At 35.4% G+C, this 12,331-nt stretch overlaps 1 protein-coding gene across 9 annotated transcripts in view; it reads left to right on the forward strand.

Moving 5' to 3' along the window:
• Positions 1-12,331, forward strand: part of KIDINS220 (kinase D interacting substrate 220) — a 212,213-nt gene that overhangs the window by 138,737 nt on the left and 61,145 nt on the right. For all 9 annotated transcript variants that reach the window (XR_011972476.1, XR_011972477.1, XR_011972478.1 and 6 more), the window contains one exon: positions 11,883-12,008. Coding sequence is in view for 6 of the 9 variants with exons in the window: in XM_072634281.1 (XP_072490382.1) it covers positions 11,883-12,008 (126 nt within the window). In the remaining 3 variants the exon portion in view is untranslated. The remainder of the gene's footprint in view (positions 1-11,882; positions 12,009-12,331) is intronic.

A 12,331-nucleotide genomic window follows, 5' to 3' on the forward strand; every position in this document is an offset into this window, starting at 1 on the left:
GTATATAGTACCTTTTAGCTTTTAGCAAGACATAGTTACCCTGCTTATGCCTTTTAATAAGGTCCATTTTTGTTTTTGCTTTCTCCTAAGGCCATGATTGCTACCTCTGCTTTTTTTTATTTCACATTGATTGTTATGTTTACTAACTTGTGTATTTCCTTCCATCCTGTTTTCTCCTGTTATCCTTCTCTTACTCCCTCTTCTTACCCTGTCCTTCCTTACAAGTGTTTTACTTCTCACCACCGCCTCCCCCAATCTAACCTCCTTTTTATCAGTCTTTTCTCCTCTTATTCCCCTCCCCTCCTATTTCCCTATAGGGTATGATAGATTACTGTACTCAACTTAGTCTGTATGTTATTCCCTCCCAGTTCCAGTGGGAGTAAGGTTCAAGCAATACTTGCTATCCCCCCATCTTCCCCTTTGTAATAGCTCTTTCCTGTCTCATTTATGTGAGAAAATTTACCCCATTCTACCCCTCCTTTTCCATTCCTCCCAATGCATTCCACTTTCTTACCCTTTCACTTTGTTTTTTTATATCATTCTATCATAATCAACTCATGCCCACACCCTGCCTATATATACTTCTTTTAACTGATAAAGTTCTCAAGTATCATCTTCTCATGTAGTAATATAAACCGCTGAGCCATATTGAATCCCTTATGATTTCTCTTTCCTGTTTACCTTTTGATGTGTTTCTTGAGTCTTGTATTTGAAGACCAAATTTTCTGTTCGACTTTGGTCTTTTCATCCATAATCTTGAAAGTTCTCTGCCAGCAACTGGCAGATCGAAGGCATGGCGGTTGATAGAAAAGAAAGTGTTAACAGCAGTGGGGGCTTAGGCGAGCCTGTACCATCTGTACATGACTGGTACATGACTGATTTATTGATCTGAGGGTCAAGTTTATATACTCTCTCAAGCAAGCAAGCAAGGTTATTCCCATGAGAACATTTTTAGTTTATATCTTCTACTTCCATATCTTAGCTCCTTCTGTGTAACAACCTCGGGGTACACATTCAGGGTCAGGCCGATCTCATCCTTGCTTATCAGGAGTAGGATGGTGACCCAATTTCCTGAGAACATCAGCCTTTATGCTAGTACAAATCCCAAGTACCTTACATTCTGGACTCCAGCAGTACTGGCTCTCTACAGTCCTATGTCCCTGTAAATGTCCAATTTTTCCTTTGAAGGATTATAATCAGTTTTGCTGGGTGGTTGATTATTGGTTGTAATTCTAGCTCCTTTGTGTCTGGAATATTATATTCCAAGCCCTCTGATCCTTTAATGTAGAAAGTGCTAAATCCTGGGTAATCCTGACTGTGGCTCCACAGTATTTGAATTCTTTCTGGTTGCTTGCAATATTTTCTCTTTGGTCTGAGAGGTCTAGAATTTAAGTATAATACTCCTGGGAGTTTTTAATTTTGGGGATCTTTTTCAGGAGGTAATAGGTGAATTCATTCAGTTTCTGTTTTACCCTCTGGTTTCAGGCTATCAGAGCAGTTTTCCTTGATGATTTCTTGAAAGATGATGTCTAGGCTTTTTTTTTTTTTTTTTTAAATTATGGCTTTTAAGTGGTCCAGTAACTCTTAAATTATCTCTCCTTTATCTATTTTCCAGATCAGGTGTTTTTCCAATGAGATATTTTGCATTTTCTCCTATTTTTTTCTTTCTTGTGATTTTGTTTGATTGATTCTTGATGTCTCATAGGGTCATTAGGTGCTACTTGCCGAATTCTAATTTTTAAGGAATTATTTTCTTTGGTGAACTTTTGTACTTCCTTTTCCATTTGGCAAGTTCTACTTTTTAAGGAGTTTTCTGCAGTAAATTTTTGTACTTTCTTTTCTGTTTGGCCAGTTTTACTTTTTAAGGAGTTGTTTTCTTTAGTACATCATTTTCCATTTTTTGTGCTTCCTTTACCAAGCTATTGGCACTTTTTTCATGGTTTTCTTGCATCACTGTCTTTTCTTTTCCCAATTTTTCTTCTACCTCTCAATTTGTTTTTTTAAAATCTTTTTTGGCCTTTTCTAGGAGTTTTTCTTGACCTGACTCCAGTTCACTTTTTTCTTTAAGTCTTCTCATATATCCATTTTGACATTGTTGTCCTCCTTTGTGTTTTGTTCTTAACCTGTTACCATCGTAAATTTCTATGGTCAGGTTCTTTTTTGTTTTTTGGGGGGATTTTTTGCTCATTTTTCCAGGCTATTTCTAGACTTTTAGTTTTATGTTAAACTTGGTCTCTGCCCTAGGGTGGTGGGAATAGTAGTAGTACCTAGCTTCACATTTTTTTGTGCTGTTCTTTTCAGAGCCAGTTCTGGGAACCTGTAAGTTTTTTCATCTTCTAAGGTGGTATGATCTAAGGTGATAATTGGTTACTGCTCTTTAGACCTGTGGTTTAGTTTATGAGTGACTACAAGCACTCTTTTCTACCCTGGAACTGTGACTAGGAATGCTGCTCCACTGTGGCTGGATGCTCTGATATGCTAGTGTTCCTTCTTACTGTGGAACTGTGACCTGGGCCTGTGACTCTGATCCCCATTTGGGCAATGCAACAGAATCCTGCACTCCGTTTCAGTAAAGTGTCCCCTGTAATCTCCTGACCAGTCCTATTGTTTGTGGGTTGAGAGCTCTGGGAGTCACTGCTGCTGATTCAGTATTCCTCAAGACCTGTCCTGGTTTGTGAGTCAAGGCCTACTGCTGGCTTGCCTGGTGGTGCTGAACCTTGCTACAGGCTTTCACTGGGGTTGCGGGGCTCAGGGTCTCACTGGGCCTTGCTCTTGACTTGCTTGTGCTAGATTGTGCTCCATCCTTACCTCAGTGAGACAGACCTTTCCAGTTTATCTTCTAAGTTGTCTTGGGCTGGAGAATTGTTTTACCCTGACCTTTTGTTGGTTCTGCAGTTCCAAAAGTCATTTTGAGGCATTCAAAGTTTTTTAGAGGGGAATTTGGGAGAGCTCAGGAGAGTTTCTTATTCTGCTCCACGTTCCCCATATAAACATTAAAATCAGATAAAATTCATTGACAGGTACAGAAAGAAGTCATCTGACCCTTCACTTAATGGCAAACAAAACATAAAACAGGAAGGTATGTGTTCACCAAAGGTGTTTTCCTCAGTCATTATACAGCCTCCTTGCTACCATTAATGCTATCTTTGATATACACAAACTCTTTCTTCTTAAGCCTTAGACATAAAATTCAAAATCTATCTCCCATTTCCATTCCTTAGCATGAGCTGTCTCCTATGTCTAGAATTCATTTTTTTCTCAGCACTTTCTCTTTGAAGCCCTAGTTTCCTTCATATCTCAGTGTAAGCACCACCTTCTTTCTGAGGTCTTTGATTCCCCCAGCTGTTGGTACCTTTCCCATTTACCTGCTTTTCTTTCTTTTTCTCTTTCTTTCTGCTCTGCAATTTTATATGTACCCTTTTCTTCCCTGAGAAGATGTATGTTCCTTCAGAGCCTATACTATTTCATTTTCACTTTATATCCCCAGAACTTAGCATGATACCACAGAGTGGTTGTATTCACTAAAAACAATTTGACCAATGATATGAACAAGCAATTTTTAGATGAATTAATCAGCTTTCTATAATCATATAAAAATATTCTAAGACACTATTGATTAGGGAAATGCAAATTAAAAGAACTCAGTGGTACCATCCCATACCTATCAGATTGACTAGTATGGTGAAAAAGGAAAATGATAAGGATTAGAGGGGATTTGGGAAATTTGAGATAATATTACACTGCTGGTGGAATTGTGAAGTGATTAAGTCCTTCTGGAGAGCAATTTGGAACTATTTTGACCTATGTCCTAAGGGCTATAAAACCATATATACCCTTTGACTCAGCAATACCACTAAGTCTATATTCCAAAGAGATAAAAAACAAAAAGGAAAAGGACCTTTATGTACACAAATATTTGTAGCAACTTTTTTAGTGGTGGCAAAGAAGTGGAAATTGATGGAATATCCATCAACTGGGGAATGGCTGAACAAGTTGTGGCATATGATTGTGACGTAAGAAATGATGAGCAGGATGCTCTCAAAAAAACCTGAAAAGACTTCCATGAATTGATACAGAATGAATGAGCAGAACTAGGAGAACAGTGTGCAGAGTAACAGCTATAGTATACAGTGACCAATTGTGAATAATTTAACTATTCTCAGCAGTCTAAGTATACAAGACAATTCTGAAAGACTTAACGATGAAAAGTGTGCTACCCATCTCCAGAGAAAGAACTGATGGGGTCTGAATGCAGATCAAAGCATACTTTTTTTCTTTTATCGTTCTTGTTTTCTTTTTTGTTTGTTTTCTTTCAGAATATGACTCATGGAAATGTTTTTGCATGATAGCATATGTGTAACCTATATCAAATTGCTTGTCTTCTAAATGAGGGCCTGGGGAGAGAATTTAGAACTCAAAATGTGAAAAAGCAAATGTTAAAAATTGTTTTTACGTTAAATGGGGGGAAATATTAGATAAATTAAGAAATGTTTAATAGTAGAGAAAAGAAAAAAGAATTTGACCTAAACATCTGCACAAGAAAAACCAAATGAGTGAAGAATGATTGTTGCCTAGATTAAGGGATGCAGTTTGAACAAACTTGGCCCAGAACTGAAAAGGAATGAGAAAATGGGCTGGATTATATTTAGGATATTGTGTAGTGCTTCTAATGATTTCCAGTGCTGTCGCTGAAATAAAATCCCATCTTTTCAATATCCCTGTTCTTTGAGATAATGTCACAGATACTATCACAATCTCTTAAGAATAAAGATGGTGAAGAGTAAAATGCATTATGGATATATATACACATACATACATATGTGTGTATGTATACACACACATTGTAACATTACCAGAGGATAGTTAGGCACTAGAAGTGGTGTAAAAGACAGCATCACGAGGTCCCTTTCAACATAGGCACCTGTATATAGCTCTACCACATCTGGAGTATGCTTTGGGTCATCGTCGTCTATTCAGATCTATAGTTGCTAAGTCTCTATCCAAAGTTCCTTTCTTTAAGACCAAGTGCCATCTTTGGCATCTATTAGTTTTGTGACTCTCCGCAAGTTACTTATACTTTCAGTGCTCTAGACAACTTTGCTGAGACAGAGATTGTTCCAGATTGCATTTCCAGAGGAAATTCATCATTGAGATTTGCCTATATTAGTGAAAGCACAGATCCAGCCCCTACCCTCTGCATAAAATATGCACTGGGGAAACAAAAACAACTTTAAAGATCATCTAGTCAAGTCACTTTAAAAACTGAGGTCAAGAGATGCCCAGGGTCACATACTATTTCGATGTGTAACTGTCAGTAATATCAAGACATACTGCCACATTTTCTTCCTAAAATTTTATGTGAAGTAATAATTGTAAATTATATTTATTGTTATCCACAAATTCTGTAATCTTATTTCAATCATCTAGGTTTTGTTAAGCACTGGGAATAAAAATAAAGGAAAAATAACAAACAGCTTTGCTGTCAGTGAGCTCATAATCTAATAGAGGAGACAACTTTTATATAACTACATTGTTGCTGTTTTTCAGTTGTGTCTGATTCTTCATGACCCCATTTGGGTTTTTCTTGGCAAGAATACTAGAGTTATTTATCATTTATTTCTCCAGTTCTTTTTATAGATGAGGAAAATGAGGCAAACAGGGAACTCAGGTTTTCCTTACTCCGGGCCTGGCATTCTGTCCACTGTGTCACCTAGGTACTTGTAAACAGCTAAATTGGAGATAAACTTAGAAGGAAGATACTAAGATTAGAGAGGACTTTTTTAAGCACAGAGACTTCCTTTTTTTTCAATTTCAAAGTTTCTCCCTCCCCCACCCAATGAGAAGGCAAGAAAAACAAAACCTATTACAAATATATACAGTTGTACAAAATAAATATCTATATTAGCCATGTTTCTTTCCCCACCCCTACACCCCCAAAAAAATCAAGAAAAGAAAAAGTATGCTTCAGTATGCATTCTCAGTCCATCATTTCTTTATCTGGATATGGATAGCATGTTGCATTGTGAGTCTTTTGGAATTGTGGTGTGTCATTGTATTGATAGAATTACTAAGGCTTTCACCAAGTTGATCATCTTTTTAATATTGCTATTACTGTGTAGATTATTCTCCTGATTCTGCTCACTTTATTTTGCATCAGTTCATAGAGATCTTTCCAGGCTTTTCTAAAACCATATCCTTCATCATTTTTTATGGCACAATAGCATTTCCATCACATTCATATATCTTAACTTGTTTTGCTGTCCAGTTGACATCCCCTCAGTTTATAATTCTTGGCCATACAAAAAGAACTTTATTTTTGTACATAAGTCCTTTTCCTCTTTCATTGATCTCTTTGGAGTATCGCCATAGTAGCAGTATTGCAGCTTTCAATATTTCCAGTAGCAGTGTGTGGCTGTGAAAGTTGAACTATAAAGAAAGCTGAGCACTGTAGTGTGCTCAAATTGTGGTACTGGAGAAGACTTTTGCAAATCACTTGGACAGCAAGGAGGTCAAACTAAATTAACTCAAACTATTCCCTGGAAGACTATTTTATACGTTTTCCAAGTCAGTTGTTTTTCTTAGGAGATATTTCATATTTTATTCCATTTTTTTCAGCCTTTTGACATATCATTTTTTCATATCTCATAGAGTCATTAACTTCTTGTTGGGCTAATTCTAGGTTTTAAGGTGTTATTTTCTTTAGTAATATTCTTTTAACTTGTTTACAAAGCTATTCTCTTTTATAACATTCCAAAGCTCTCATTTCCATTTTATCCTCTACCACTCATAATCTGGTTTTTAAAATCTTCATTTCTCTTTTATCTCTTTAACTCTTTTCAGAAGTCTTATAAACTTGTGTTGAATCAGCATTTTTCTTTTAAACTTTGCTTGTACATGTTTTCAGGTTCTTTTCTACCGTGTTTATGTCCTAAGCTTCCTAGTCAACAAAGAAGCTCTATGGTTACAAATTTTGATTTGTTCACTGCCCTTCTAGTGTGTACTCTGTAAGTTCCTGATGTAGGTTTGAGTCTGTTAGATTGTGTGTGGTCAGATTTCAATAGACTGCTGCTGAACTCAGTCACTGTTAGCCTGCTGAGACGTTCAGCAGGTTCAGAGAGATTAAACCACTAGGCTTTGGTTTGGGTTTCCCTCGTTGTTCTCCTAAAGGCTTATATATAGGACTAAAGGTTAGAACTGAGTTCTTCCTCTGCTCTTGGACTCAGAGTCACAGAGCAATATTTTTGTAAGTTGTTCCTTGCTCCCTACACAGCTAGGCCCTCTCTCACTCACAGCTGCCCCTCTCTGCCCTGGAACTGGGTAATGGTGACAAAGCTTGTAGCTGGCACTTGTTTCTATTCCCATTGATGGTTTAGGGGTCCCTTGTGATCTTTCTACCTTGATTTTTCCAGCCTTGGGGTTCAGTCTCAGCCCCCTTAGTCTCTGGGTGCTAGGATGCTCCCCATTGCTGCCTCTGCTCTTCTGGCCAGACCCCATCCCGGTATTTGCAGACCTATCTTCCTAAGCTGCCCTGACCAGAAAAATGATTCACTGTGACTTTATCTTGGGTTTCCTGATCAGAATTTAATCTGATACATTTCCTAGATTGTTATAGAAAAGATGTATTGGGTGAGCTGGGCAAAAGTTTTGACTTTTACTCTTGTCATCTCAACTTGGATTCTTAAAGAAGGTGAGACTGCCTGAAACTTAAGGGAAGCCAGGGAAGCTCTGTGGTAAAGAGGACTAGAGGTTTCTAAGTATGAGGTACAATAAATGAAAATGTTTGGAGTAAGGGATAAAATACTATATTCAAGAAATAGAAGATCCATGTCAGTGGATCACAGAGTACATGGAAGGAAGAAAGGAAACATTTCTTAAGTGCCTTCTATGTTCCAGGAACTGTGCTAAGTGCTTTACAAATATCTCATTTGGTCTTCAGTAACTTTGGGAGCTAGGTGCTATTATTGTCACCATTTTGTAATTGAGGAAACAAAGGTAGACAAAGGTTAAATGACTTATTCGGAGTCATACAGCTAGTAAGTGTCTGAGGTGGGATTTGAACTCATATCTCTTCTTGACTCCAGGTCTCACTCTGTCCACTGTACTACTTAGTTGTCTCATTTGGAAGGAACTAGAAAGAAGAAAGGTATTAGAAGACTAGAAAAGTAGAAAGGTGCCAGGTTATAAAATGACTTTGGAAATTAAACAGGAAATTTTTATATTGACCGGGAGATATTAGGAGACCATAGAAGTTTTTTAAATAGGGGGCCGACGTAATGTGATCTTTCTTTCTAGATCATTTTGGCAGCTGAGTGGAAGATGGATTGGGGTGAGGAGAGACTTGGGACAGACCAACAAGTAGACTATTGCAAAAGTAGTCCAGACATGGAGTGATAAGTCAGAGGAGAAAAGGAAAAATATATGAAACATATAAAAGAAGGCAGAATGGACAGGACTTGACCGCAGATTATCAGAGGTGTGAGAGAGGATAAAGAGTCCAAGGTGACAACTGGGTTCTCAGCCATAATGACTAAGGATAGTGCTACCCTTAGCATTAGTAGGAAAGTTAGAGGGAAGCATTTGGTGATGAGGGGATAATTCAGTTTGGACACGTTGAATTTAAGATGTCTTTCGGACATCCACTTTGATATGTCTAAAAGGTAGTTAGAAATGTGAGGCTGGAAGTCAGAAACGTTAGGGCTGGAGAAGTCAGTAATGTTAGGGCTGGAGAAGTCAGTTTGAGGACCATAAATATAAGAAGACACATGAAAACCACAGGAGTTGAAATCACCTAGTGTAGAGAGAGAAGATAAGAAAGTGTAAGACAGAACTTTGGGAGACCTCCCATTGTTAGGTGGAGAAACATTCGTGAAAATCAACCAGAGGAGACAGAGAAGTTAAATAGAAGAATCAGGAAATAACGATGTCATAGAAAGGTAGAAGAAAGTATAAAAATGCAGAGGATGATCTACAGTGCAAAAGGCTTTATTTTTTAAGTAGCTATATTGTATCTTAGATTCTCTTTCTTCCTATGCAAAGTCATCAAGTGAAAAATTTATTGTATTGCATTTGCTTGAATATAATTCTGGGCTTAGTGTCAGTCTATTCATTTTTTAAAAATAACTATTACATTTTTCTTAGCCTTTGAAGAGTATAAGATTTGTATCTTCAAGTTGGTCAGGTTACTAAAAAAAACATTTTGTGCATTGTTCTTAAAAGTAGTTTAGAATGAATTTTTATAAACATTCAACTATAGTTTTAAGCAAAGAATAAATATATCATAGAGCACATAGTATCTACAGTAATGTGCAAATTTACATTTTAGAAATGTCCATGGAATTTGTGAATTTATTGAATAATAGGAATTTTATCTAAATATAAAACTTAATGAAGACTTAAATAAACAAGTTATCACTTATTTAGAGAAATGACTTTTAAGTAACTAGAACCTACTAATAGCCTACAATTACGTCTTTCATGTAGTTACGGTCTTTGAGGAATTCTTGGAATATTTGCACGCTACTAAATCTTTAAGGATACATTGTTATTTTTCACTGGTGGTTTAAACATTCACCTACCCAAATTCAAGGGATTGGACCAGTCATATGTAATGGACCCTTCTTATACATATTATCTTAAATTATATTTTAACCACAATGATAATTTTCATTGTAACTATAAAAATTTTTATTAAACTAAGCTTGTACTTGTCTAGATTTTGCTTGGGCTTAGATAGGTCTGTATTAATCTCTGAAGAGTTTTAGATTTAGTTGGTTCTTCATCTATTACAGACTTGTGCCTTTAAAATTCATTTATCTAATAGTGATCATATTGATCCTTTCTTTATACATAACTATGTGTTGTTTATTCACTAGTAAATTTGAGTAGTACATGTTACACAGAGACAATTTTTCCTAGTGTTAAAAAGTTAGAACCCTGCCTTATGATGAGAGAATAGAATATATTCCATAGATGTAGTTTCTAGCCTAGGAATCTACCTTTTTCTGACCAAATGGATAAAGTGTTCTCTGGATATATTTTAGAAACTTAAGTCTATGGTTTTTGAATATATTCTTGCCTTTATAGAACTAGTAGTCTAAATTCCTCTGGAAGTGTCCTCAATTCAACTGGATTTAGTAGCATTTGTTACAGAATTATAGACTAATGATTATGGATTTGAAATTTTAATTTAACATAGAATTTAACTAACATTTTTATGAGTAAGATCATTTGAAGAGTTTGAACTGATTCAATGTGTCTTTCTTTTCCTTTTCACTGATATTCCCTCTAAAAAAGCTTCATAATGATATTGTATACAATATTATTTTATATAGGAAATATAATTCTTTTAGGAATTATTTGATATTCAGTGACATAATTCAATTAAAATATGAAATATGAAAATAAATAATACTTATAATTTCATTGCAGAAATGTTGATAATTTTTTGTTCTAAAGTACCTTATACCCTGCTCTTCAAGTATGTTGTGATACATTTTATGCCTTTGTGTTTTCTTTGTGATTATATATTTTCAAATACAATGAATGCCTTTGCCTCCAGTATGTTCTACTTCATAGTTTCCTCATCTTTTTCTATCAATGATGTGACTGGCAATTTTCTGGAAATCATAGGGGTTATTTAAGTGGCATTTGCGTAACTTCACTCAATACTCCAAACATGTTCATACGTATACACAAAATATAGTATGCTTATAAGTGTGTGTGGAATGGATGGTATATACAAATGTCTGTTGTGTGTGTTTCAACTAGAGTTCAGTGCCATGTTAATATCTAACATTTAACAACATTCTACAGTAGTCTTGGATGCTAATATAGCCTTGTAATTGAAGTCACATAATTTTTGCTTGGAGGTAGGTTTCTTAAATGGTCTTCTGGAATGGTCTTGGTTTCTACTAAGTATATTAAGTTCCCCGGCTGGTATTTATGATGGTGAGTGCAAGAATTAAATGCTTTCTTTATTCTCCCTATAGTGTTTACATTTCTTTATCTTGCTATAAAACTGACAGAGGGAGGCAAGAAAAGCAGCATATCATTCTACAGTGATATGCCCTTGCTATTATAAACTACTCTTATTTTTGCTTTAAAACAGTAGATTTAAATTTTTCAGTATAGTATCTTCAAGTAATGGTGTAACTAAAAAATAAATCTACATTTTTTTCATTGTGGGCTGTTTACATTGTTTCAAGGGAAATATAAAATTCTACTACCATTCCTTATGAACAAATAATTTACTTAAAATATAGCAGATACCAGAAATCTTTAGGATTTTTATATATTTTTTTATTTTGGTTAAGGCATTCTGTAGGTTGCATTATAGAATTGGAAAAGAAACATAAATAATTATATTTGGGGGTTATTTTTTTCTTTTGATGTTTGTAGACACTTGGATTCTCTGCGTAAGCTCTCACCTTTTATACAGTTTTTTTTTTCCCCTACTTCTCTCTTTTCCCAAAGCTAATCTCTTATGTTCTTGCGTAAGAGGCATATTGATTAAGGCATATTCAGGAAATACTCTTCCACTTGGTCTTGCTTGGCATCTAAGTGACCTAGCCTTCTGTTTTCTTTTTTTTAGATATTTGTGATTTGAATGAAACTGCAGCTTTTCCATAGTGAAGCAACACATTGGCAATCCAACATTTTAAAATAATTTTGTACTATGTCTTAAGTAATATTTCCTTCCCATTTCATAACTACAGGTGATTTTGGACCATTCCTTGTGATAATTTTTAAGTTATTGAATTCAGTGTTAATGTGGTGTTTTTATACTTTATACCATGAGATTTTGCATACTTGCATCACAAGATTTTGTATCTATAAAACATTTTAAAAATACTGTAAATGTATATATCTTTTCCCTTTCCTAGGGAACAGTATCAGGACAGTCAGTGACACTGAACTCAATGAATGTGGATTCGGTGTGTGAGAAACTGAAACAAATAGAGGGCTTGGACCAAAGTATGATACCGCAGTACTGTGCAACAATAAAAAAGGTGATGTATATATTTATATACCAGACTAATATTTAAATAAGAGAAGAGAAAATGGAGTTGTATAAATATGGTGAAGCCAATGAATTTAACCTTTTAAAGTGTACTCTCTCAAGAACCAAAAAACCTGAATCTAAACATGGTACTATCCTCATTATCCCAAGTTTTCAGTTTTTCCCAATTAATGTGTAAAATGGGTATGATATCTAAAAATAAAAATCACTTTAAGAAACTACTACTGTAATCAAATGTTTTTACCACTTGGATTTTAAGCTTTATTTTCAACTGAGAACCTCATTTTGGGGGGTTCTTTACCTTTTATCTAT

Source organism: Notamacropus eugenii, chromosome 1 (genome assembly GCF_028372415.1).
Source record: "Notamacropus eugenii isolate mMacEug1 chromosome 1, mMacEug1.pri_v2, whole genome shotgun sequence".
NCBI lineage: Eukaryota > Metazoa > Chordata > Mammalia > Diprotodontia > Macropodidae > Notamacropus > Notamacropus eugenii.